General features: G+C 57.9%; 2 protein-coding genes across 2 annotated transcripts; one reads left to right on the top strand and one right to left on the bottom strand.

The window, feature by feature from the left end:
* Positions 1 to 6913: 6913 nt before the first annotated feature.
* LOC114096958 (mesothelin) lies at positions 6914 to 10189 on the top strand. The gene is made up of 12 exons (XM_027940667.3): positions 6914 to 6930; positions 7058 to 7181; positions 7261 to 7454; positions 7631 to 7721; positions 7789 to 7888; positions 8127 to 8326; positions 8405 to 8560; positions 8753 to 8895; positions 8973 to 9100; positions 9451 to 9545; positions 9741 to 9927; positions 10014 to 10189. Exons 1-12 carry the CDS (start codon positions 6914 to 6916, stop codon positions 10100 to 10102), a joined length of 1524 nt encoding a protein of 507 aa, XP_027796468.2. The 3' UTR covers positions 10103 to 10189.
* Positions 10190 to 10492: 303 nt separating this feature from the next.
* Positions 10493 to 20964, bottom strand: LOC114097059 (mesothelin-like protein). The gene is made up of 16 exons (XM_027940844.2): positions 20655 to 20964; positions 19924 to 20108; positions 18801 to 18921; positions 17698 to 17818; positions 14690 to 14775; positions 14472 to 14598; positions 14208 to 14398; positions 13697 to 13787; positions 13372 to 13513; positions 12979 to 13178; positions 12756 to 12911; positions 12557 to 12684; positions 11881 to 12011; positions 11717 to 11811; positions 11259 to 11517; positions 10493 to 10909 (listed from the first exon to the last, which is right to left on the bottom strand). Exons 1-16 carry the CDS (start codon positions 20669 to 20671, stop codon positions 10710 to 10712), a joined length of 2250 nt encoding a protein of 749 aa, XP_027796645.2. The 5' UTR covers positions 20672 to 20964; the 3' UTR covers positions 10493 to 10709.
* Between the last annotated feature and the right edge of the window lie 1711 nt (positions 20965 to 22675).

The raw sequence follows: 22675 nt of genomic DNA, 5'->3' as shown, positions 1-22675 counted from the left end.
ACTGGGGGGCTAGGGATATAGCTCAGGTGGTAGAATGCCTCACATGAACAAGGCCCTGGGTTCAATCCTCAGTACTGCAAAAAAAAAAAAAAAAAAAAGTAAAGGAAAAAAAAAATGTACGATCCACCAGGCAAACAGAGAGGAGGCAGCATTGTGACTGCACTGACTCCAGACAGACTGACTGCAGGCCAGGGGTCAAGAAGCGCTTCTGGTGAAGATGGAGGTGTCAGCCCTCTGAGAAGAGAATCACAGCTGGCCACCTGATAGCAGCACACAGGAGGGGGCGCACCTGACTCTGGTCACAGTGCATCACAGCACCCCTCCCTCAGCGAGTGCTAGGGTGATTGGGGGCAGAGTCCCGCCCAGGCGCAGGTTGTGCCACTGGTAGAGTGCGGGCAAGACAGACCACATGCTGCTCTGCAAAGCAAGTCCCCAAGCTCAAGAGGGTTGGATTTATTGAATGTTCAACAATTAATCAATAGCAAAAGATTACGTGGGAAGGGCTGAGGCTGTGGCTCAGGGGTAGAGTGCTTGCCTAGCATATGTGAGGCACTGGGTTCCATCCTTAGCACCATATACAAATAAAATAAAGGCATTCTGTCTATCTACAACTACAAAAATAAAAAAAGATTACATGGGAGGCTGGGCACAGTGGCCACACCTGTATTCCCAGCAGCTTGGGAGGCTGAGGCTGGAGGATTGCAAGCTCAAGGCCAGACTCAGCAGTTTATTGAGACCCTAAGCAACTTAGCAAGGCCCTGTCTCTAAATAAAAAGTAAAAAGGGCTGGGGAGGGGCTGGGTTGTGGCTCAGTGGTAGAGCACCCTTGGGTTCCATCCCCATTGCCAACAGTAAAGCGAATAAAACTCAGAGGGCAAAGCAGTGTGTTTGGGGTGTGATGACAGCAGTGTCCACGTCACCAGACAGCAGTCATCACAGGAATGTGCCTAGCACAGGAAAGCAAAGGTAGGGAAACTCGGAAATTTGAGTAGAAGATCTCATTGCAGCAGAGCACGTTCACACAGAGGAAGAGAGGGGACGAGGCTTCGAGCCAGTGATGTTTCCCTGTGGCTCGTTTGTCAGCCAAGCAAAGAAAGCCCTTTACTGTGGGTGGCTCAGTGGGAGGCTGCAGCAGAGGAAGCAAGCCAGAGGAAGCAAGTCTAAGGCTACCGGCCTTTCAGCGCAAAGGTGTTCTGAGAGAGAAGAACTGAGAACTACGATAGTCCATCAGAGCAAGAGAATGGCTGGAAGTCGTTTCCCGGGGCTCTTGCTGAGTGGACAGATGCTACTGCTGATCTGAGGAGTCATGCCCTGGAGGCTGAGCTGGGCACTGGAAACCAGCCCCAAGCAAAGGCGGCAGAGAACTACAGCTGCAGGCAGGAGGATCTGCATGTTCAGCAAGACCCACTCAGTCTGAGAGGACTGTGCTAATAGGCGCCCAAACTGACCATGGTTTAGAAACCATGTGGGAGCAGAAACACGAGCTGGACTGGCAGAGTCTGTGAGAACCTCAAGTGCCTATGGCTGGCCGTGGCTTCTCACCATCGTGCTTGGTCCCGCTGTGAGAACTTGGTCAGGGGTAGATGCTGACTGTCCCGACCTGCCCCCACTCAGACAGGTCATCAGGGGATGATGGCCCGGGTGTCCTTCAGGGAGGAAGAACCTGTCTTGGCTGTTCAGCACATGTGGCTTTGGGGTCCAACATCTGCTGGGAACTCAGAGGTGCTTCCTAGAGAATTCATCCCAAAGTCACAGGGAAATGGCTCTTGAGCAAGGCATACACTTCATTACCATCACTTTAATAGCTAATGCTGCTTGAATCCCAAGCGGCTGGTGTCAGCTACTTCCTGTGCAGCCATAGTTGAAACAGGAGCCCAGTCTCCATTACCAACCACACTTGCAGTGGGTGCTGCTGCTGCTCTTCCCCTCCTCCTCTTCTCTTCCCTCTCCTGCTCTCTTCCTTCTCTTCTCCTCTGCCTTGCTTCTTTCTCCTTCTCCTCCCCTCTCATTCCTCCTCCTCCTCCTTCTTGTTAAGTTTCTGAGGCAGTAGCATGGCAAGTTAGACCAGTCTGGGCCACTTAGTGAGACCCTGTATCAAAATGACATTTAAAAAGGCTGGGGTTTGGCTAGATGGTAGAGGCTTGCCTAGCATGTGTGAGGCCCTGGGCTCCATCCCCAGCAAAATACACACACACACACACACACACACAAATCAAGAGCCAAAGTTATCTTGGACTGTCCTTAGCCCTTTTTAACAGCCATTTACTGTCAACCAAAACTGACACCTTCTGAATTCCCCTTGAAACTCTGGGAACATGCCCAAACCCTGACACCTCCAGTGTCTACCAGCTGGTGCTGAGACTGGGATGAAGATGAGATGAAAATGACATCTGAATTCTGCAGCAGGGACTCCCCACCTTTGGGACCTTGGAGCCACACAAAGTCCCTTCTGTAGCCGCCAACTGGACACTGCCCCTGTAAACCCGTGGATTCTTGACTTTCTTTCCTCCTGTGACTATATAAGTTCATGTGACCCCTTCCCCAGTTGAAAATATCCTTCAGGGTAACCTAAATCTGTGCTCCTGAGTCATAGTTACTCATAGTGGGCTTGGAATAAGCGATTTTCTTATTACCCGTGAAGCAGGGTTGTTTTACAGTGGCCTCAGGAAAGCACCTCCCAGATGGTGGAGCATCCGCACTAACAATCTGATTAAGTATCTGTAACTGATTATGATGACAGGAAACTAACTTTGTGCCTCATTTGAGATAAATGTTATCCTCCAAATGATCCATTCTCCTCTCAAGCAGGCCTAAGTTGCAGTTTGTATTCCATTGGTATTCATATATATACATGTGTGTGTGTGTATAAATGTATGTGTGTGTGTGTATATATATATATATATATATATATATATGTATATATTTTAGTTGGAGCTGGACACAATACCTTTATTTTATTTATTTATTTTTATGTGGTGCTGAGGATTGAACCCAGTGCCTCACACGTGCTAGTCAAGTGCTCTATTGCTGAGCTACAGCCCCAGACCCTCCATTTGTATATGTTGAGTTCATCAATTAAAGTGTGGACTTCCCTGTATCTCACATGTACTTCCTCTAGCACTTTCCAGATGGAAAGGATGTTTTAGAGAGCACTTCTCTGTTGACTTTTGTAAACTGGTATAGCAACTGGCAGCCTTGTTGAATTCTGCACTAATTAGCACTGGGTTCAACTGTACAGAACAGCACCCACTCTCAGGAAAAGGTCAGAGATGGACGCGGGGCATTCTCAGTCCAGCAAACAGAAGCCTTTCCGGGTTTGTGTTGGTTTTTGTTCTTGGTGCTGGGGTGGGAGCCAGGGGGTTGCATGCTGGCAGGTATTGCACCTCAGAGCCACCCAAAGTCCCTTCTGCAGCTATGGAAAGCAAGGACAGATTCCACACTGGGAATCAGCATCACAGAGCCACCCGAGGGGCTGGTTGGAGGTGAGGGCCTTTGGCCGCAAGGTCACTCCACTAAGGCTGTGGTCCAAGGCCAGGAAGGAAAGGCCAGTGGCCGGGCAGGTTGATTCCAGTGGCCCTGCCATTTTGGAGCACAGGGCCCTGGTGGATTCACCTCCTGTAGTCCCTGCTTACTGTTCCTTGCCATAGTTTCTCCTCTTCATGTTGCCTGAGTCAGGAGCACATGTGAAAGGAGCCAGCAGGTCCCTGGAGCTGTGACCTGGCAGTGTGGCCTGCAGAGGCCCACTGAGGCTCTGGCTGGGAGTCCAGCCCTTGGCTTGACCTATGACTTTGGCCACTCTCTGTCTCAGTTCCATCCCCTGAAAAATGGAAACACAAGACTCCTTGGAGCTGGGGCCTGGTACTTCCACCCCACCCACCGAGCAAGGGAGCAGTCCTCCTCCCCAGGTGGCCAGGGTCTGACCTGTGCAGTCTGGCTGGCTCCTTGGCAGGGTCTCCACCCGCACATTCCTATGGCATGAGCAGCGCCTCTCCCAGCCGCCAGGCCGCCAAGCCTCATTTGTTCCCTTGACAGCCTGGGACACTGTCCAGCTTCTCCACTCCCCACTTCCCAGGTGGGGAAAGGGAGGCAGAGGGGCTGAGGTTTGCCACTCACCTGGATCCTCAGCATCACCTTGGGCAAGGCCCATTCGGCCCTGGGGAGGGACCACTCAGAGCCTCAGGGCCTGGGGTTGTAAGGGACGTGCATTAGGACACTACACCCAGCGGTGGCCAGAGGTGGGAACTGGAGGCACCCCACCTAGGCTGGCTCCCACGTTCCCAGAACTTCCTTAAGCAGACTGTCCAGCATTGCCCACGCCTAGAGAGTGGTCCACACCCTGTTCCCTGCATACTCTTTGCCCACTCCCACCTCTCCCTTGCCGTCCTCCCTGCCCGGGGCCTGCAGAAGCCTGTGGTGGTGTTTCAGCCTATGGAGCAGGGTCTGCCCCAGGCAGGTCTTCCCTGGGGCGAGGGATGGGCATTGGAGGAGACCCGGGGTGGAGACAGGCAGCACAGCAGGCCAGTCAGACAAGAGCTTAGGTGCCTGTCTGCAAGTGAAAGGAGCACCGAGGAGCGGGGCACAGTGAGGGCCCACTCCAGCCCTGTTCTTCCCCTAGGGTGGGGCTGCGGGCCCCTCTGGGACAGTATCCCATTTACCTGGGAATCTCAAGACAACGGGTGGGGGTTTTCCAGGAGCTACAATTCCTGGGGCTAAGCTCAGTATCCAGGCTCACAAGGGGCTGGTGGGGGCCTGGTCCACATGGGGTGGGAGACAGGGCCTGGGTCATGCACATTCCAATGTGTATGTGTGGGAGTGGGTGTGCCAGGAGGAGGTCAGGCAGGGCACCTGCACTGGCCCCTCCAGCCGGCCTGCCCTGCCCTCCATGGGTTCCCCCTTCCTGCACCCTGCTGCATAAGGAGAGCTGTAAGAACTTCCCTCTCCTGCTGTCCTCAGGGGTGATCTCTGTGCTGGGAGCAGGACAGGATGGCCCTGGCTGAAGACCACCCCTACCCACAGTCTCCTTCAGAGTACTCATTGAGGCCTGGCCTCAGCAACGAAGGGGATCTGCCTTCCTTTTCCATCACATGAGGGCCAGACCTCGGGCTGGGCTGCACTATAGGTCAGGAAAGCCAGAACCATGTCCTGCAGCCTCTCACTGCCCTGCTGGGAGCTCTTGGCTGTTGTGGGGTGGGCTGGCCTTGCCCCATCACACACGGCTACATCAGCCTCACACTCCGCTCCAAGGAGCTTGTGGTCTGCTCAGTCCCCAGATCCACTGGGCATAAAGGAACAATTGTTATCAAGGTAGCACAGTGAGGCCACACTCTCTCTGTGGCTAGGCCCCACCCAAGGGTCCTGGAAAAGCCCAGCTCTCTGCTGGGGGCCAGGCTGACTCAGCTCCAGCTCCCCTCCCTGCAGGAGGGCTGGCTTCCTGAGGGGCGGGCCAGTCTGAGAGCAGGGCCAGTGGCATAGACGCTCCTGCCTGTGCCCAACAGGCTCAGCCAGAGCTCTCCTGGCCCAAAGGCCCCTCACTTGCCTGGTGGGGATCGGGTGGGAACATCAGAGGCACTGTCGTCCATAGGACATGGCCTTGCCCACAGCTCAACACTCCCTGGGGTCTTGTGAGCCTGCCACCCATGGCAGGCTTCTGCTGCTGCTCCTCAGCCTGGGTGAGTCCATGGTGGGCTGTGGGTTGCCAGGGAGAGGTGGAGGGCAGCCCTGGGCTCTTCATGGGTCAGAACCTTGGGGAAGCCCCACTGCCCTGTGCCTTCTCCCCCATTGTGGGCAGGAGGCCTGCGTCCTGGTGGGGCTGGGGCTGAGCATGACCTGGTGCCCAGGAGAAGAAGTGTCCTGCCAGGGAAAGGACGCGGGAAGCCCTGGCTCTCTGTGCAGCTCAGATCCCTGCCTGGCAGCCTGCGCTATGGCACCTTGTGGTGCAGGGGCCTCAACTTTGTCCCCATGTCCTGTAGACTGTGCTGGGTGGGACTGAGAAGAGGTGGGAAGGGGAGAGACCTCCTCCCTTCCCAGGTTGGGGTCTACCTGAGAAGCCCCCAGCGCTCCCCGCCAACCTCATGCCCTCTACCTCACAGGGTGGCTGCAACCTCTAAGGACTCAGGTTACAGAGATGGGACAGGTGAGGGGCTGGTGGGAGAAGGGCAGGGCTCCGGGTCATGGGTGGAGGTGGGTGACAGCTGTTCTCCCCATGCCCTGGAGGAGGGAGCTGTGGGTACCAGGCAAAGGTGGAGCGGGGCCAGAGAGGCACAGGCCTGGGGGAGCCGTCAGCCTGGCCTTGTCCCCCAGGCTGTGCTCCTGGACCCAGGCTTGGTCAACACCAGCAACTCTACCAGGTAGGTCTTGACCCTGCAGCCTTTGAGGGCTTGGTGCCCTTACTGGTGGCCAGGTGCCAGCCACAGTTTGTTCTCAGCCTTGCCTTCATCCCCACATCCTCTCTGTCTACTCCCTGTTCCACCCCCACGTCCCCTGGGGAGAGCCTGAATCTCTCTGCGCCCCTCCCTGCCTGGAGGCTCAGGGGTAGAGGGGCATTGACTCCCAGGGGAGTGACTCCTTGCCCTTCTGAGTGTCACCTGGGTGAGGAGCCCAGGGGAACGCTGTAGGAGGAGGGTTACTGTGGGAGGGGGTGCACACTGCTGGCCCAGCCAGCCTTGCCCCAGGCCTCCTCCCTGGCTTCCTGGCCTGCGTGTGGAACACGCCCAGGAGGGGCCCTGGCCACGGAGCAGAAGAATGTGGCACTCAAGATGGTCAGGTCAGTCCCCACATGTTCCCCTGGGCCTATTGGGATGCTGCTGCCAGAGCCTTCTGAGCCAGATGTCCCTGTCCCTGGTGGCTGAGCTGCCTGGCAGGTTGCCTTACCCAGCACCTCATCCCCAAGGACCTGGATGCTTTCCTCACTGGACATGGCGCCCTTCCTCAAGTAGGGCCTGTTCCTGGGCTTGGCCGCACCTCTGTGCCCGGGGACCTCAAAGTGCAGGGACTTGGCTCACCAGGGGGCCTGCAGGAGGCCTAGTGCTCAGGGTGCCTGACCCAGACCCTCTGTGCAGTCCAGCGCCAACCCCGGGGTCCCAGGCCTGTGCACGCCTCTTCTCCCACATCACCAAGGCCAACGTGTTCCCACCGAGAGCCTCGGAGCGGCGGCGGCTGCTGCTCGCAACCCTAGCCTGCCAGGTTTGGGACAGGGTGGGGGCTGCAGGCAGTGAGGGGGGCTCGGCCATTCCCCAAGGCACTGAGGCCCCTGCATGTGCAGGGCGTGCGCGGCTCCAGGGTGCTCAAGGAGGACGTGAGGGCTCTGGGAGCCCTGGCCTGTGACCTGCCTGGGCGCTTCGTGGTGCACTCAGCTCCAGTCCTCCTCCCCCGGCTGGCAGGCTGCCCAGGTCCCCTGGACCAGGGCCAGCAGGAGGCAGCCAGAGTGGTTCTGCAAGGCGGAGGACCCCCCTATGGGTAAGTGGCTGGTGAGTGCACAATGGGTAGCCACAGCTGTGCTGGGTGCCAGGGCCAGCCGTCCATCATACCCTGTCAGCGTCCCCGCAGGGTCCCCATCACAATATCTGTCCAGGGCAGTGCTGGGATTGCTTCTGTCCCCTATTAATTCTGGACGGCCCCCTGTATCTGGACAGGCCCCCGTCGAGGTGGTCAGTCTCAACGCTGGACGCTCTGCAGGGCCTGCTAGCTGTGTTGGACCAGCCCATCATCCAGGACATCCCCAAGGTGAGACCCCGGCCCCCTGCTGCAAAGCCTCTGGGCTATGAGGCTCAGCCACCCACTCTGTCCTCAGGATGTCCTGGCTGCTTGGCTGCTGCGCCATTCCAGGGGCCCATCCTGGCGGAGGCCAGAGCTTCCTGCCACCCTCATGAGGCTCCGGCGGGACACACAGGGTGAGCCCCTGCCCTGCCCGTTGGGCATCAGGCTGAGGCAGGATCCCAGGGTTGGTGTCTCACTGGTCCCCCTCCCTCGGCCCACGACCCTTCCTGGCTCCTCAGCTGGTTCCCTCATAAACTCAGAGGGGATGGAGCTGCCCCATTTCTCCTGTGGGTAAACTGAGCCCCAAGTCTCCCAGACAACATGGGAGGAAGGAGGGGTTGCCGATGGCCCCTGACTAGCCTTCCCCTGCAGAGAGGACCTGCCCCCAGAAGCAGAAGCCCTGCCCCCCTGGCCGGAAGCCCCAGGTGGTGGATGAAAACCTCATCTTCTATGAAGAGTGGGAACTGGAGGCCTGTGTGGACGGTGCCCTGCTGTCTACCCACATGGAGCTCGTGAATGCGATCCCCTTCACCTACCAGCAGATCCACACCCTCAAGTGCAGGCTAGACCAGGTAGTTGATGCCACATGCTACTGCCTGCTGGCCTCACCCAGGGAGTGGCCCTGGCCTTCATGGTCACCTTCTTCACAGACCTACCCACAAGGCTACCCTGAGTCCCTGGTCCAGCGCCTGGGCTACTTCTTCCGCTACGTCAGCCCCGAGGACATCCACAAGTGGAACCTGACCTCCCTGGAGACTGTGAAAGCCCTACTCAATGTCAGCAAAGGGCAAAAAATGGACAAGCAGGTGACCACCTGCCTGAGGGGCATCGGCATGGGACTTTGTGGCCTGATGACGGGGGCATCAGGGGACTCTGGACTCTGACCTGGGGGAACACAGCACAGTACTGTTCAGCCTGGGAGGACAGCTTAAAGTTTTCTGGCTGGTAGGGGTCCTTCTCTCCCTGCTCCAAGGCACCTCAACAACCTCCTCCCACAGGTGACTGCCCTGATTGCCCGCTATGTGCTGGGAGGTGGCCAGTTGGACCAGGACACCATGGGTAGCCTGGCTGGCTTCCATCCTTCCTACCTGTGCTTCCTCAGTGCTGAGCAGCTGCACTCTGTGCCCTCCAGGGTCATGTGGTGAGTCACAGTCCTCTGCAGGGCAGGGTGGGCATGCTGTGGTCCCCACTCACTGCCTGGCCCCACACTGTCCCCAGGGCCATCAGACCCCAGGACCTGGACTCATGTGGCCCTAGGCAGCTACATGTCCTCTACTCCAAGGCCTGCGTGACCTTCAGGAATATAAGCCAGCCTGAGTACCTTGGAAGGATCCGGGCTTTCCTGGGTGAGCTAGGGCACCCTGTCAGGTGGGCAGAGCAAGGGGCAGGCAAGACCCCTGTTTGCAGTGGCCAGTCAAGGGCCTCCCTGAATGCCCTCTGTAGGCGTGAATGGGCAGTCTCCCATATCCTGTCCCCCACTCCTTCAAGGATGTGTACTTAAGACGGTGAGCTCTGACTCTGGTGGGAGCTCTGGCCCTTTTTGGTTAGAGGGTTAGGTGGCTACCAGGCAAAGCCGGGACCAGGACTCCTCGGGAAGAAGGAGTCTTTGTAAGAAGGTAGACTTTCTGTAGCCTGTAGCAGAGGGTGGGGCTGGGGTATGTCATATGGCCTCAAGTTGGGGGTCCTTCCTGCACAGGTGGGGCTCCCATGGAGGACCTGAGGACACTCATCCTGCAGAATATGACCATAGACATGGCCACATTCAAGAAGCTACGGGTTGAGGCTGTGGTGGTAGGTAGGGACGGGACAGTGGGGTGCGACCTCCGGCTGAGCAATCAACATGCCAGGGCCAGCCTGTCTGAGAGCCAAGTCTGTACAGGCTGAGGTCAGCAGGCAGCTATGGGTGGAGGCGTGGGTGGTGTAGGTAGAGTGGCACCCCATCTTCTGGGGCCTGAAGACTCTGATGAATGCCTGATGGTCTGGTAGGGTCTGACCGTGTCTGAAGTACAGAAACTTCTGGGGCCACACGTCAGGGACTTGAAGGCTGAGGAAGAGGATAGCCCAGTGCAGGACTGGATCTCACAGCAGCGGCAGGAGGACCTGGACAGGCTAGGGCTGGGGCTCCAGGGTGGCATCCCCAATGGCTACCTTGTCCTGGACCTCCGCTCCCGAGGTGGGCCAGGTGGCCTGGGCAGAGTCCAGGGAGGGTGGGGGGAAGGCAGAGGGCAGAGGGGGTCTGAGTCACCCCTCTCTGTGCAGAGGCCTTCTCTGGGGCGTGCCCCCTCCGTGGACCTGGACTCTTGCTCGCATCCATCCCAGCTGTACTCCTGGCTTTGACTCTGAGCTGAGGCCACCTCTTCGTCTGCAGCAGGTGGCAGTCAGGTGGTTGCTGTCAAACCTGAGGGTGTTTGAGCTCAATAAACAGTAGCACCTGCCCTGCAGGCATATCCTGTGATGTCACTGGGCCAGGTGGGAGGTTGTGGCTTTTGGGCTTCCTGTGACCCTATAATCTGGGGTCCATGTGGTCAGCTCTCTCACTCTCACGAAAGAAGAGTCCAGGGTGGGCCTCTAGGCTGGGGGGCTGTTTGAGAGGCCTTCCTGTTGTGATTGATGGTGTCGCCAAGGTGGTGGACACATGCTGGGCCCTGGTAATAGGGTCCCTGTGTCCCCTCTGGGACCTGAGCAAATACACAGGTGGCAGGATAGCCTTACATTTTATTCTGATCCACCAGGGAGAACAATGACCTTGAAGTCCTGCCCAGCCCAGGTGTCCTGGAGGAGGCAGGAGACTTGGGCCTCATCTTCCTGCCCGCCTGGGCTTGTAACTGGCCAGGTCTCTGCTCCTGGGAGCCAAGGCATGAGGGGCCGGCCCTGCAGGCCTCCTGAGAGGTGGGACACAGCTGTCCCCCTGGGGCTAGGGTCTGAGCCACAACCTGGGCAGGTGGCCAGCTCCACCTAGCAGCCCCCTGTTTCCTGCATGTGGTGCCTGTGGGCCTGGTCACCCTGGGGCAGCACTGTCTGCACTGGCCAGGGTCCTGGTGCTCCATGAGCAGTCCCCACTGGGCTCAGAGATGTGCGACGCAGCAGCAGCCACAGAAGGCCAGAAGGCAGGGCCACAGAGAGCGGCAAAAAACCCAGGTGGACTGGGGGGCTTCCTGTGGGGAGATAGGGAGGGGACCTATTAGTTCCAACCAGAAGCCACCTGCAGCCCCCCCTGGGAACCCCTGCTTTGGGCTGCTAAGTGTGGGAAGGCCAGTGAGGACCCTCTGCAACTGTTCTTAGCTCCTCAGGGACCACAGAGCTTCCCCTCACCCATTCCACAGATCTGTGGGTTTAGGAGGAGGCACTGTGTCCTCAAATGGGTCAGCAGGCAATGGAAGGTGACACTGTGCCAAGCCAAAGACACTTAGAGGCAGATGTGAGGGCAAGCAGGGTGGACACAGGGACAGCCTAGGGTCTACAGAGGGCCCTGGGCCCAGAGGGGAGTAAAGGTGTACACTGTACCTGCAATGGGGGCCGAGGTGTTGTTCTCAGGCAGGCCTGAGGTGGAGGCCAAGTGGAGTGTGGGGTGGGTGATGCTGGGGGGCCTGCTGGCTGTATAGGAAGGGCTGGGCCCAGGGTGGGAAGCGTCCAGGCCCAGCTGATCCCGGGCCAAGCTGCTGAGGCTCCGCAGCCAGGAGCTGACCGTGGGGTGGCTGCGGGCCTTCTGCAGGTCCCCCACATTCTGCCCCAGCAGGGTGGTCACATTGCTGACACTCAGGCTCTGGGAGGGAGGCAGAAAGGTCCCAGGGTTGCCTCTGTGGCTGAGGAGGACCCCACAGGGGCAGTGCTTCCCGGGACAACACGAGGAGGGGCACAGAACACCTCTGGTCCTCTCACTCAGGACTGTGTGGACCTGGGATCTGGGGCACCTGGGCCAGCCAGCCCTGCCCTGCCTCCCCTCCGTCAGCGCAGCCCCCCACCTGGAGCACTCGTGGGTTGAGGTTGGTGAAGGTGTCGATGTCCATGGAGACATTGGCCTGGGCCAGGTGCTGCAGCTCCTCCACCGGGGCACCACCTGGGGGGGCAGTGATGAGAAGGGGCAGGGGGGGCTTCTGGGAGGGCACCACCCACAGGCGGGGCTCACCCAGGTAGGGGCGCATGAAGCGGTAGTAGTCAGCCGTGGACCTGGTGTTGTGGAAGGCCTCGCGAGCCTTGGCAAAGAGCACGTCCTTCTGGCTCTGAGGACAGGAGGAGATGTCCAGGACCCCAGCCAGCCTGCAGAGTGTGAGGCTGTGAGCCCCCTGGGAGACCTTCTGCCCTCTGTGCTGGGTTGAGCAGGTTCCCCCAAACTTGCATCTACCCAGAACCTCAGAATGTGACCTTATTTGCAAGTAGGGTGTTTGCAGAAGAAATCAGATTAAAAGACGAAGTCAGACTGGATTAGGTCATCCCTAAATCCAGCATCTGAGGTCCCTATGGGAACAGAGGAATATGGACACAGACACAGGGAGAAGGCCATGTGAAGGAGAGGCAGGGTTCGCAGGAGCACCAAGGCTTCAGCCATGCTGGGGACTGGAAGCACCCATGGGAGGGTCCTGCTGATACCCTGACTTGGGACCTCTGGCCTCCAGAGGTTCTGGAGAACACGTTACTTATTTCAAGTCACCTAGTTTGTGGTACTTTGTTACCGTGGCCCTAGGACATGAATGCATCTCCAGTAGCCCAGCCCAGACTGGATGGGTCTCCCTCCTGAGCCTTGGTTTCCCCTGGTGACCCTTGCCAGGTGGGTGGCCAGCTGTGTGGCTGTATGGGAGGCTCACCGGAATTCTGAGGGCTGGATGGTCTGGATCTGCTGGGGGCTCATCCAGCAGAGGCGGGAGCCCCCGATGGCCACCAGAAGGGCACTGGTGACCGTACCATTCTGGTCCAGGAACTTCTGCAGGACTGCCTGGGAACAGGGACAGGGTCAGTGGGGCTGGGTGGACCAGACGGCTCCCCAGCCACCTCCAATGCCTTCACCTCTGTCTGGTTCTCCAGAGCCACATCCGAGGCCAGTAGGGCCACAACCGTGTCCCTGGATGTGATATTCCACTGGCCTATCTCAGTGCGTGAGAAGAGGTAGACCAGCGAGGTGATGAGCCGCAGCTGGTCCTCAGGGATGCCCTGTGGGTAGACCTGAGGCAGGCGGTGAGCTCAGTGGCCCAGGCCCTGCTGCCTGCCCCTCGGGGGTCTGTCCCTGTACCTGGGCCAGCTTGGCCTTGATGACGCGCTGGCACTCAGCAGGCAGGGGGTGCTGCAGCAGGGGGTCCAGGTTGGCCCTGAGCACGGGGCCTCCCAGGCACGACTGGAGCTGGGCGCAGTCATAGTGCACCAGGAACAGGTTGTCACGCAGCGTGGCCGCTGTGATGTTGCCATGGGTACAGGGCCTCCCAGCAGGGTGGGCTAATGACCAGATCCATTAGCCAAGGCTAGAGCTGACCACCTCTGCTGGCTCCAGCCCATCTCCACTCTGACCTCCACTTCTGACCTCATTAGACCTTGACCACATCCCAGGTTCACCTTTAACCAACAACTTGGCCCACACCAGACCAGAGGGGAGCCTAGACTGGGGGATGCCCATGGTGGCCACACCAACCTGCACCCCGCTTGGGCCTCCAGGATGCCAAGTTAGCCTTGGATTCCAGGAAGTTGGTCACGAAGTGCCTGGCATCATGCTGGCTGAGCTGTCCTGCCCGGCAGGCAGCCACCACTCTGTGGAAGAAGTCCAGGCCCACAGCCTGGCAGGTAGGCATGATATCCACACATCATAGGGGCACCTGGCCCCTCCTCCCACCCCAGAGACTCCGATGGTCTTGGGGCCCCACTAGGTCCCCAGAGTGGCTGGGAGGCATGGGCTGGTGGAGGAGACATCTGGCAGCACCTTACCCTGTGCCCATGGCCACTCCGCTGGCACCACCTACCTCTGGTACCTGTGCCCACACATGGGGGCTGATGTAGGTGGTCAGGGATCCCAGGGCCTGAAGCCCCTTCAGGTTCCAGGAGCTGGGAGGCCTAGTGCATGGGAAGGGGCACTGTGTTGGGGCCGAGGGCAACATCCCAACCCCCAACCTGCTGCCCCTCCCTGAGCAGGGCGGAAGAAGCTTCCAGGAGGTTCTCAGGTGTACCCAGAGTACAGGCAGGTGCCCATTCACAGCTGGTGGAGCCTGCCCTGCTGTGGGCACCCAGCCAGACAGTCAGCATTTCCCACCCTGCACCCCATGGCCTGTGGGGCCAGAGCAAGGCTGAGGGCTGGAGGCAGAAGGAGCAAGGCTGAGGGCTGAGGAGGTGAGGCAGAAGTCAGAGGTCAGTAGGGATGTGGCCATCAATGACCCCCGGAGCCCAAGATCCAGTTGCTTCTTATCTTGTCTCAAGCAGGGGAGCCCCCAACCCCACCAACCCCTCCTCACCCTAGACCCTGTGACCCCTACCCACCCAAGCTGGGTCCTCCCACTGGCCAGCAGGTTGTTGAGGGCAACACTCTGGGCAGCAGTCAGCCGGGGACAGCGCAGCAGGTTCTGCAGCACATGAGGGTCTGAGGTCACGATGCTGGATGCCTGCATGTCACACACCAGGACCCCGAGGAGCTCCAGGTCTGAGGCACTGAGCTGCAGGTGAGGCGTCCCCTGCAGAGAAAGCAGGTCAGCACCAAGCAGAGGCCAGCCCCACTGTCCTTTCGTCTGCATTGGGGGCACCTACCAGGCAGGCCAGGGCTGTGTGTCTCAGGGTCACCCTCTGGTCAGGCAAGTTGGCCAGCAGCTCTGTGTTCCCCTGGGCAGCACGGTGGGTGAAGGCCCGGCAGTCAGCTTCCCTTACCTGGCTCAGGCTGCCGGCAGGTGGGAGGACATCAGGGAGGCAGGGCCAGGCCTCCCGCCTGCCTAGCAGGGCCCCCAGGAGCCATGGGGTAGGGCACTCACTTGTAAAAGAGCAGGAGGTCAGGCGGGTGGAGCCTGAAGTCACCCTGAAGGCCGCGCCACGTGGCAAGGTTGGACAAGCAGCTGAGCTGGGCAGGATGGCAGCAGGTCACTCCCTGTCCAGTCTGGACTTGCCCTGGTGGGGCACAGCTCCAGCACCCCCCACCAATCAAGATTGCTACATTGTGTGCACTTATGAATACATAATGAATCCACCTTCAGGTGCAACTGTAGTGCCCCAGTTAGGAGGCTGAGACAGGAGGATCAGGAGTTCAAAGCCAGCCTCAGCAAAAGTGAGGTGCTAAGCAACTCAGTGAGACCCTGTCTCTAAATAAAATACAAAATAGGGCTGGGGATGTGGCTCAGTGGTCGAGAGTGTTCAATCCTTAGTACAAAAAAAAAAAAAAAAGGAGGACAATGATAAATAAAGATGACATGCTGCACACACACACACACACAAATTAAAAAAAGAAAAAGAACGTGTGCTCTGCAATTGTGGGACCAGGTCACCACAGATGTCACCAGCTGTGCCCATGGAAGTGCGTGGAAGTCCCAGTGACCTTGGTGGACTGGCCTGCCTCCCCTGTGGTGCTGAGATTCCTGCCCCAGTGCCCTGGTGCTCTGTAGCCGGGTGCAGGCTTTCTCAGGACCACCACCTCTTCTTGCAGAATTGCACACTTGGTCCTTGCTCATCTGCCTGGATGAGCAGCTGCTTCCTGCTTCTTGTTGACCAGTGTTGGAGTGTGGCTTCTCCATCCATTTACTTTTGTTCTTCAGCACTGGGGATTGAACCCAGGGCCCCTCTCATGCTAGGCTGTGCAGCCCCCACACATTTACTTTTAATCTACACATGTTTACATTTAAAGTGGGGTTTTAGCGGGGTGCACTGACACCTGCCTGTTATCCCAGCTACCTGGGAAGCTAAGGCCAGAGGATCACAAGTTGGAGGCCAGCCTGGGCGTCTATCTCTATCTCAAAATGTCTCAAAATGACTCTGTCTCAAAATGAAAAATAAAAAGGGCCGGAGTGGGCTGGGGATGTGGTTCAGTGTCAGAGCACTTGCCTCACACGAGTGAGGCACTGGGTCCGATTCTCAGCACCACATCAAAATAAATAAACAAAACAAAGATATTATTTCCATATATAACTAAAAATTAAAAAAAAAAAGGGCTGGGGTGCAGCTCAGTGGTAGGTACTTGCCCAGCATAGCTGAAGCCCTGGGTTCCATCCCCAGTATCTCAAGCATCCACACACAAAATGATAAATAGAAATAAAGTAGTCTTTTGTAGACAACACAGGTTTTTTTTTCTTTGTATGTTTTGTTTTGTTTTTGGTACCGGGAAATTGAACCCGGGGGTGCTTTATCACTGAGTCACATCCCCAGCCCTTTTCATTTTTTTAAAATAACTTTATTTATTTATTTATTTTTATGTGGTGCTGAGGATCGAGCCCAGGGCCTTGCACGTGTGAGGTGAGCGCTCTACCGCTGAGCCACAACCCCAGCACCCCCAGCCCTTCTCATTTTGAGACAGAAGCTCATTAATTTGCTGAGGCTGACCTCTAACATGTGATCCTCCTGTCTCAGCCTCCCAAGTCTCTGGGGTTACAGGCGTGTGCCACTGCACCAGGCTAGGTCTTCTTTTTTGATCCACTCTAACATACTGCTCTCTCTCTCTCTCTCTCTCTCTCTCTCTCTCTCTCTCTCTCTCTCTCTTTTGCACTGCTGGGCATTGAACCCAGGGTCTTTCATGTGCTAGGCAAGCATACCATCTTTCAACTGGTGCATTTAGACTATTGATGCTATTCAAAGTAAGTATCGGTATCGTTAGATTAATATCTACCATATTTTAAAACTAGTTCTGTGAGTGCTCTTGAGGCATTCTAAGGAATTCATCAGCTATCTGTAAAACATTCCTGTGATGTTTAGAGCAGAATCCACCTGAACACCGGGAATGGACGGACAACCTGCTACTAGGGGTTTCACTTCCCCTCGAGCCTATGGACTCCACAGCCAGCCAACTCCATGAGTACCTTAGAGACACTTCTCTGGGCTCCTTTTTAAGGACCAACTGAGGAAACCACTCAGTCCACATACATATCTGATCAATCCCCAGCACCACCAAAACAAAACCAAAGCCAAGAACCCATTCTGCACGGTTGGAGGCACTCTGGGGAAGGGCAGTAACCAGGCCAGGGGCCAACAAGAAAGGAGCAGCACTTGGAGACTGTCTCCTGCAGTTTGAGCCTTCACATGGCGGTGGCAATGGCTGGGGCCTTGGGCAGGCAATGCTGGCACAACCCAAGGCTTGGAAGCCAAGTGGATCCTGTTTAGAGAAGGCCGGAGGGAGAGTCCCCAAGAGCTCGGCGTTTCTCTGGAGGAGTGGGGTCTTTCTACTTTTCTGCATTTTCTGACTTTTCTTGAGCATGTTTGCTACTAATTTTATACTGGGATACAGTGCCCTCTTCTTCCTTTCAACCTAGCATGCTTCCTGAGTCTCAAGGCCTCATGGTCTCATGGCCCAGGATCCTTAGGCACGCCCCAGGGAAAGATCAGTGGGCTGCAGAACCCACTTTTGGGTGTGTCCTGGAGGCCTGGAGGACCCACAGGGGGCACTATACACCAGAGGAAGCTAGGGAGGACCACGCAGCCATGTGGCAAGCCCTTATCACCGCCAGGGTGGGAGGCAGAAGCACCTGCAGGCAGATTGGCTGACATGACCAGGGGTCTACCTTGGACTGAACTGGAAAGCCAGCCCAGAGGAGTGACAGCCCATCACAGGGGGCCAGGCATCCCATCATGGTGGCCCCAGGAGCCATGTTCTTGGTGATTTTGAAGCTGGCAGATTGGTGCCTGCACTCCCAAGTCCCCTGCCCCAGTCCAGTCCCCGGCCCCCTCGTGCCCATCTCTGCTGGGGTCTGGCTTGGTGCAAACCTGTGCCCACCTGTAGGCCCTCCTCCAGCAGCCTGGCTCCCCCTCCATACCCATGCACTCTGCCTCTGTGAAGGCTTACCTGCCAGGCTTTGAGTGATACCCTCTGGGTGGCCAGGCACCTGATCAGAGCCGAGAGATGCTCCTGGGGCAGCTGGCTGGCTGGCTGGCACCAAAAGTCTTGCAGGAGGGAGGTTTTGACCCTGGGCAGGAGGAGAAGACAGTGAGGGGCCCAGGGTATGGGAGGGGCAGGCCCAGGTAAGAGGCAGATACAGCGCGTGGGATTGGAGTCATACTGCCTCCCAGCACCAAGGGAGTAAGAGGCAAGATGTGTCCGGTCATGGTCAAGGTCAGATTCCTGCTCCTTTCTTCCTCCTCCTTCCTCCCTGAGTACCCCATCGGGGCCAGACTTCTAGCTGCTTGGGGCCTACATGTGGCAACTGCTCACATGTGGGGTCTGCAATTGCTCCCAGGGCCCAGGCCCAGCTGGCTCAGGCCCTGACCAATTTTCTGGTGTCTGAGGGACGTGGAGGCACTTATGGTGTGACTGCAGGCAAGGCCATCTCTCTGAGCCTCCCTTCCTTAGGGCATGACTAATAAAATCCATACAGAGAGGGGTCTTGGACCACATGAGCCTGGGCTTGACTGGTCCCCCTTGGGACCCTGGTCCTACCCAACCAGCCTCATTAACTGATTGATCAGTGTGCCAAGCTGAGGAGTGAGACCCCTAGACAATGGGAGGAAATGACCAGGCTGGGACAGGGGGGCTGAAAGGACTCAAGATGACGTGGCCTGGTCCAGCAGTTGGGGTTGATGGCCTGGAGCCCCATGGGGAGACTTGGGGGCCAAGCATATGGGCCTTTGATGGTCAAGGCCTCTGTAGCTGGCTGCTACCTTGAGAACGCGGGGGACCCACTCCCACCAATGTGGAAAACATACTGGACATACTGGGCTGTCTGGGGCCAGGTGGGTGAGTGACCTTGAAGGCAGGCCAGGTGCCGAGGTCACAGTTTGGGGTATGGTGGACCTACATGGCCATGACTAGACCTCATGTGCAGACCCTGGGCGTGGTCCCTCTCTAGGACCTCCACAGCCACCCAGGACCCCTCTTCCTCCCTTCCCCCCACTCTGCCCTACCATGAATCAGCCACAGGAAATAATTTCCAGGAGGGGCCCAGCACTCACCTGGCCCAATGGTCAGCCTCAGCAATGTCCGGCTCTCCCTGGGGGAAGCCCTTGGCCTGGTAATGGGAGCAGTGGGCAGTAAGGGACAGGAAGAGGGTGAGGCCCAGACTCGCCAGGGTACCTGGAACAGAGCAGCCATGAGGGCTCAGCGGTAGCAGGAACGTGGCCAGTGGTATCCGGGGTCTGCGCAAGGCTCCCTGTATCCTGGGTGGGCCTCTGACCCCCAACCCCTGTCCTCCTGGAGGGGAGGCTCTGGAGGAGACCGGGGAGTACCTGGGTTCCTGTGCACACGTGGCTTGGTCGGATAGTGTGTGAGGTGTGGTATGTGTGTGCACAGGAGCCAGTGTGTTCTCTGGCCTGTGCGTGTGTGCAACTTCCTCCTACCTCCAGCCAGACCTCCTCCCACAGTGGCTCTGTGTCCTCACAGTCTGTTTTGAGGCTCAAAATGGGAGGAGCAGGGGCTCAGCTCCCAAATCTTCCAGAGCCCCTCACCCTCTGCACTGGGGCACAGCAGGGCTTCCCAGCAGGATTGGGGGGCCCAGCCACATTCTTGCCTTGAAAACCCAGCCCAGGAAGTGGGGGCTTGAGTCCAGGTCACCCCCTTTTCTCACTGACCCTGAACAGACCATTTAGAAAAATCTCCAGCACTGAAAGGGCACAGGGAGGGTGTCATTAGTGGAGAACCTGGTCATAGCCCAGGTAGCCCTGCCTGTGGTCTCCTGGGCTGCTGGAGCTGGGTGTCTGCCCTCCCAAGAAAGGCAGTGTGTCTCTGGGTCTCTACCCCAATCCCTGCCCATCCTTGGGGCCTGGCCTGGCCTGTGCTGGGGCTGGCAGTGGCCCCTGGTAGACCTGGCCTCACCTGCCTTGTCCCTGTTAGGACCTTGAGGACTGCACCCCTGGGGCTATATTCATGATGCAGTTTTGTACCACCCGGTTAGCCTCATGCTTCCTGGGAGCCTCCCCTTGTTTATAGCAGGTCCCTTTGTTTGGGTCCCTGAGGAGGGGGCAACCAGAGCACCAGGCACTCCCACAGTAAAGTGGCGGGCCAGCCACAGGGGTTTGTCTTCCCAGAGTGCTCCAGAGGAGCCCAGGGTACCTCCTTCTCATGGAGGAATCATCTTACCCACTCTGGGGCTCACGGCTGAGCGGCAGTGAGCCCTGGTCATCCTGGCTGAGGTGTCCCGAGGGGGCAGGTCCTGGATTAGCAAGAGAGTGTGGCAGGGGCGGGCCTCAGGCACCAAGAGGGTCATGTCCAGCGTCACAGGGATGTCTAGCCTGTGCCTGGGGCTGCAGCCGCCTCGGTCTTGCCTTTGGGAGGAAAACAATCCTACAAATAAGCGTCAGAACAAAAGGGAGTGCGGGGGAGGGGAGCTAGGGACCGGGCCTTTCTTATCACAGGTTGGCCCCTGGGACCACAGGCTGCAGCGCCTCCAATTAACACATCTCTACAAACAGCAGTCCCGCAGGCAGTGGGGGGGAGACGCCAGCACTGTGTGGCCCAGGCAGCCCCCTTTCCCTCTCCAGGTCTTGGACACCAGTGCTGTCACTGAGACCTGAGTCCTGGGGCATGGATTCAGGCATGGAGGCCAGTGCTGCTGGCTGCCAAGTGCGCTGGCCCCTCACAGACAGCACACAGCCTCACGGACACAGCCTGTAGTTCATGGCTGAGTATTTTCGGATGTCTGGACCTTACATGGCCTGGATGGGAGGCAGGGAAATTACCACCTTTTGCTGGGGCTAAAATGGAGGTTTAGAGGGATTCAACTGCCTGCTCAAGGAAGCCCAGGGCCCAGATATGCAGCCTGGAGCCCTTTGATCCAGCTGGTGGCTCCTGCTTCTGTTCCTGCCCCTCACCTGAGCAGGAAGCACATCTGTGGTAAGCGGAGGTGCTGCCTATGTCTCAGAGATAGGGCTGTTCCCCGTCACGTGGTCTTCAGATGCAGGTGTTCCAGACGTCAGTGATCCCAGCCTGCCAAGCATCTTGGTCTGTGCAGCTGAGCACTGGAGTGCAGGAGGAGTGGGACAGGGTCACTGTAGTCCCCATTCACCTTCATGCCTGACTCAGTGGGTGGCATGCAACTAACCTGCCTTGTGGTCTCCACTCCTACAGTGACAGCAGCTGGACAGGCCTGAAGGGGAGGGACCTGGGTTGTACCAGGTGATGCTGCCATATCAGCCCTAGGGCCCCATGCATATTGGGCACCTGCTCCTCAGCCCCAGGGGAGCAGGAGGCTGAGCTCACATTTGGCGGCCACCCAGCACACGCCCCTCCCCATGGGAACCCAGCCCTGGCATTGGCACCCCTTGGGTGATGCTCCAGGTAAGCACACAGCCTCGTATGCATGCACCTTAGCCCATGTGCTCTTGCACCCTGGAGCTCATCCATGTCCTCAGGTGTCTCTGTGGGACATTAGGCACACGTGAATCAACACGGTAGTGGGTGTGGCCATGCTGCTGTGGCAGAATACAGCTGCCAGGTGTGCGCATGTGTTGCAGCTTATGGAACAGAGAGGGTGTGTGGGCACATGCCCTGAGAGCTGTGCCATGCTCAGCCCTGGTCCCAGTCAATGGTACTGCTCAGGTCTCACCTGTCCTCAGTGACAGCTGCTGCAGCCTCAGAGAGCAGGTTAGGATGTCTTCAGCAGGCAGGCCTCCAAGGGGACCAGGGTAGGAGGCAAGACTGCAAGAGGGACTTCCCAACCTACCTGCTGGATAGTGCCAGCAGAAGTTTTCCTAGCCCTAGGCCACCCACTGGCAGCTTTCATATTTGCAGGCCCAAGGGGGCTTCAGGACCCCAGTGGCTGGTCCAGCTGCCACATAACTTCCACCTACACTTCAGGTCTTGAGTACCCTGTGAGCCAGCTCCACAGCTGGGCTGAGCCTTATAGGGCCCACAGTTGGGGCAACAGCAGACAATGGCTCCTCAAGCACTGGAGAGGTCCAGCCAGGAGCACCATTGAGGGCTCAATAGGACACAGAAGCTGAGGCCCTGTGCAGGTGGTGCTCAGGCTGCCTGGTTGTCTGGAGTCCTGCTCAGCTTGGCATAGGCCTCTGGCCACCAGCTGGGCTGATACAGCTGCCCAGTGGCTCTGAGAACTACATCTGGCAGAGGTGGGGTGGAGCGGTGAGGTCCAGATGGCCCAGTTTGGAGGGGACCAAGGTCCTGGGGAGTGGATTGGGGGAGGGTCCTGGGCAGGCCCACCTGAAACCCAGCACTGATCCCAGCAGCCGAGACTGTTTATGATTGCACCCAAGCCCTGAACTCACCTGGTGGGAACAGGTTCTGGCTAGCAAGGTCTTAGGGTGGCTCTGGATGCTGAGGGGTCTGTGGGAGGGATGTCATGTAGTAGGATATAGAGGATGTGCCCCTTAGCCAGCCACTGCCTTGTCCCTGCTCTGGCAGGGCCCTGGTGGGGCCTGTGAATGTGACCCAACCGGGACGGGGAGACTTTTTAAAAGCAGGGGTATTTAACTTTAGTAACTGAAAGAAACTGTTGGCCTTATTCAAGGGCTCCAAAAAGCCCCCTTGGGCCTGCAAATGTGAAAGCTACCAGTGAGTGGCCTAGGGCCAGGAAACCTTTTGCTGACACAATCCAGCAGGTGGGTTGGGAAGTCCCTCTTGCAGTCTTGCCTCCTGCCCTGGTCCCCTTGGAGGCCTGCCTGCTGAAGACATCCTAACCCACTCTCTGAGGCTGCAGCAGATGTCACTAAGCACTTTGTCCAAAAGCAAGCTGGAGAACATAGCTGATCTGGGCTGAACACCATCTCCTAGTTCAGTCCTGAGCCTGATCAACCCTTTGGGGTGTTTTGGGATAGCCCTGCCTGAGGTCTTTCAGGGAGGGACTCCTGGGGCACCAGGGTGTGAGGGGTCTCAG

This window comes from Marmota flaviventris, chromosome 19, assembly GCF_047511675.1.
Source record: "Marmota flaviventris isolate mMarFla1 chromosome 19, mMarFla1.hap1, whole genome shotgun sequence".
In the NCBI taxonomy this organism is placed as follows: domain Eukaryota; kingdom Metazoa; phylum Chordata; class Mammalia; order Rodentia; family Sciuridae; genus Marmota; species Marmota flaviventris.
This window is presented reverse-complemented; position numbering and strand designations above follow the sequence as displayed.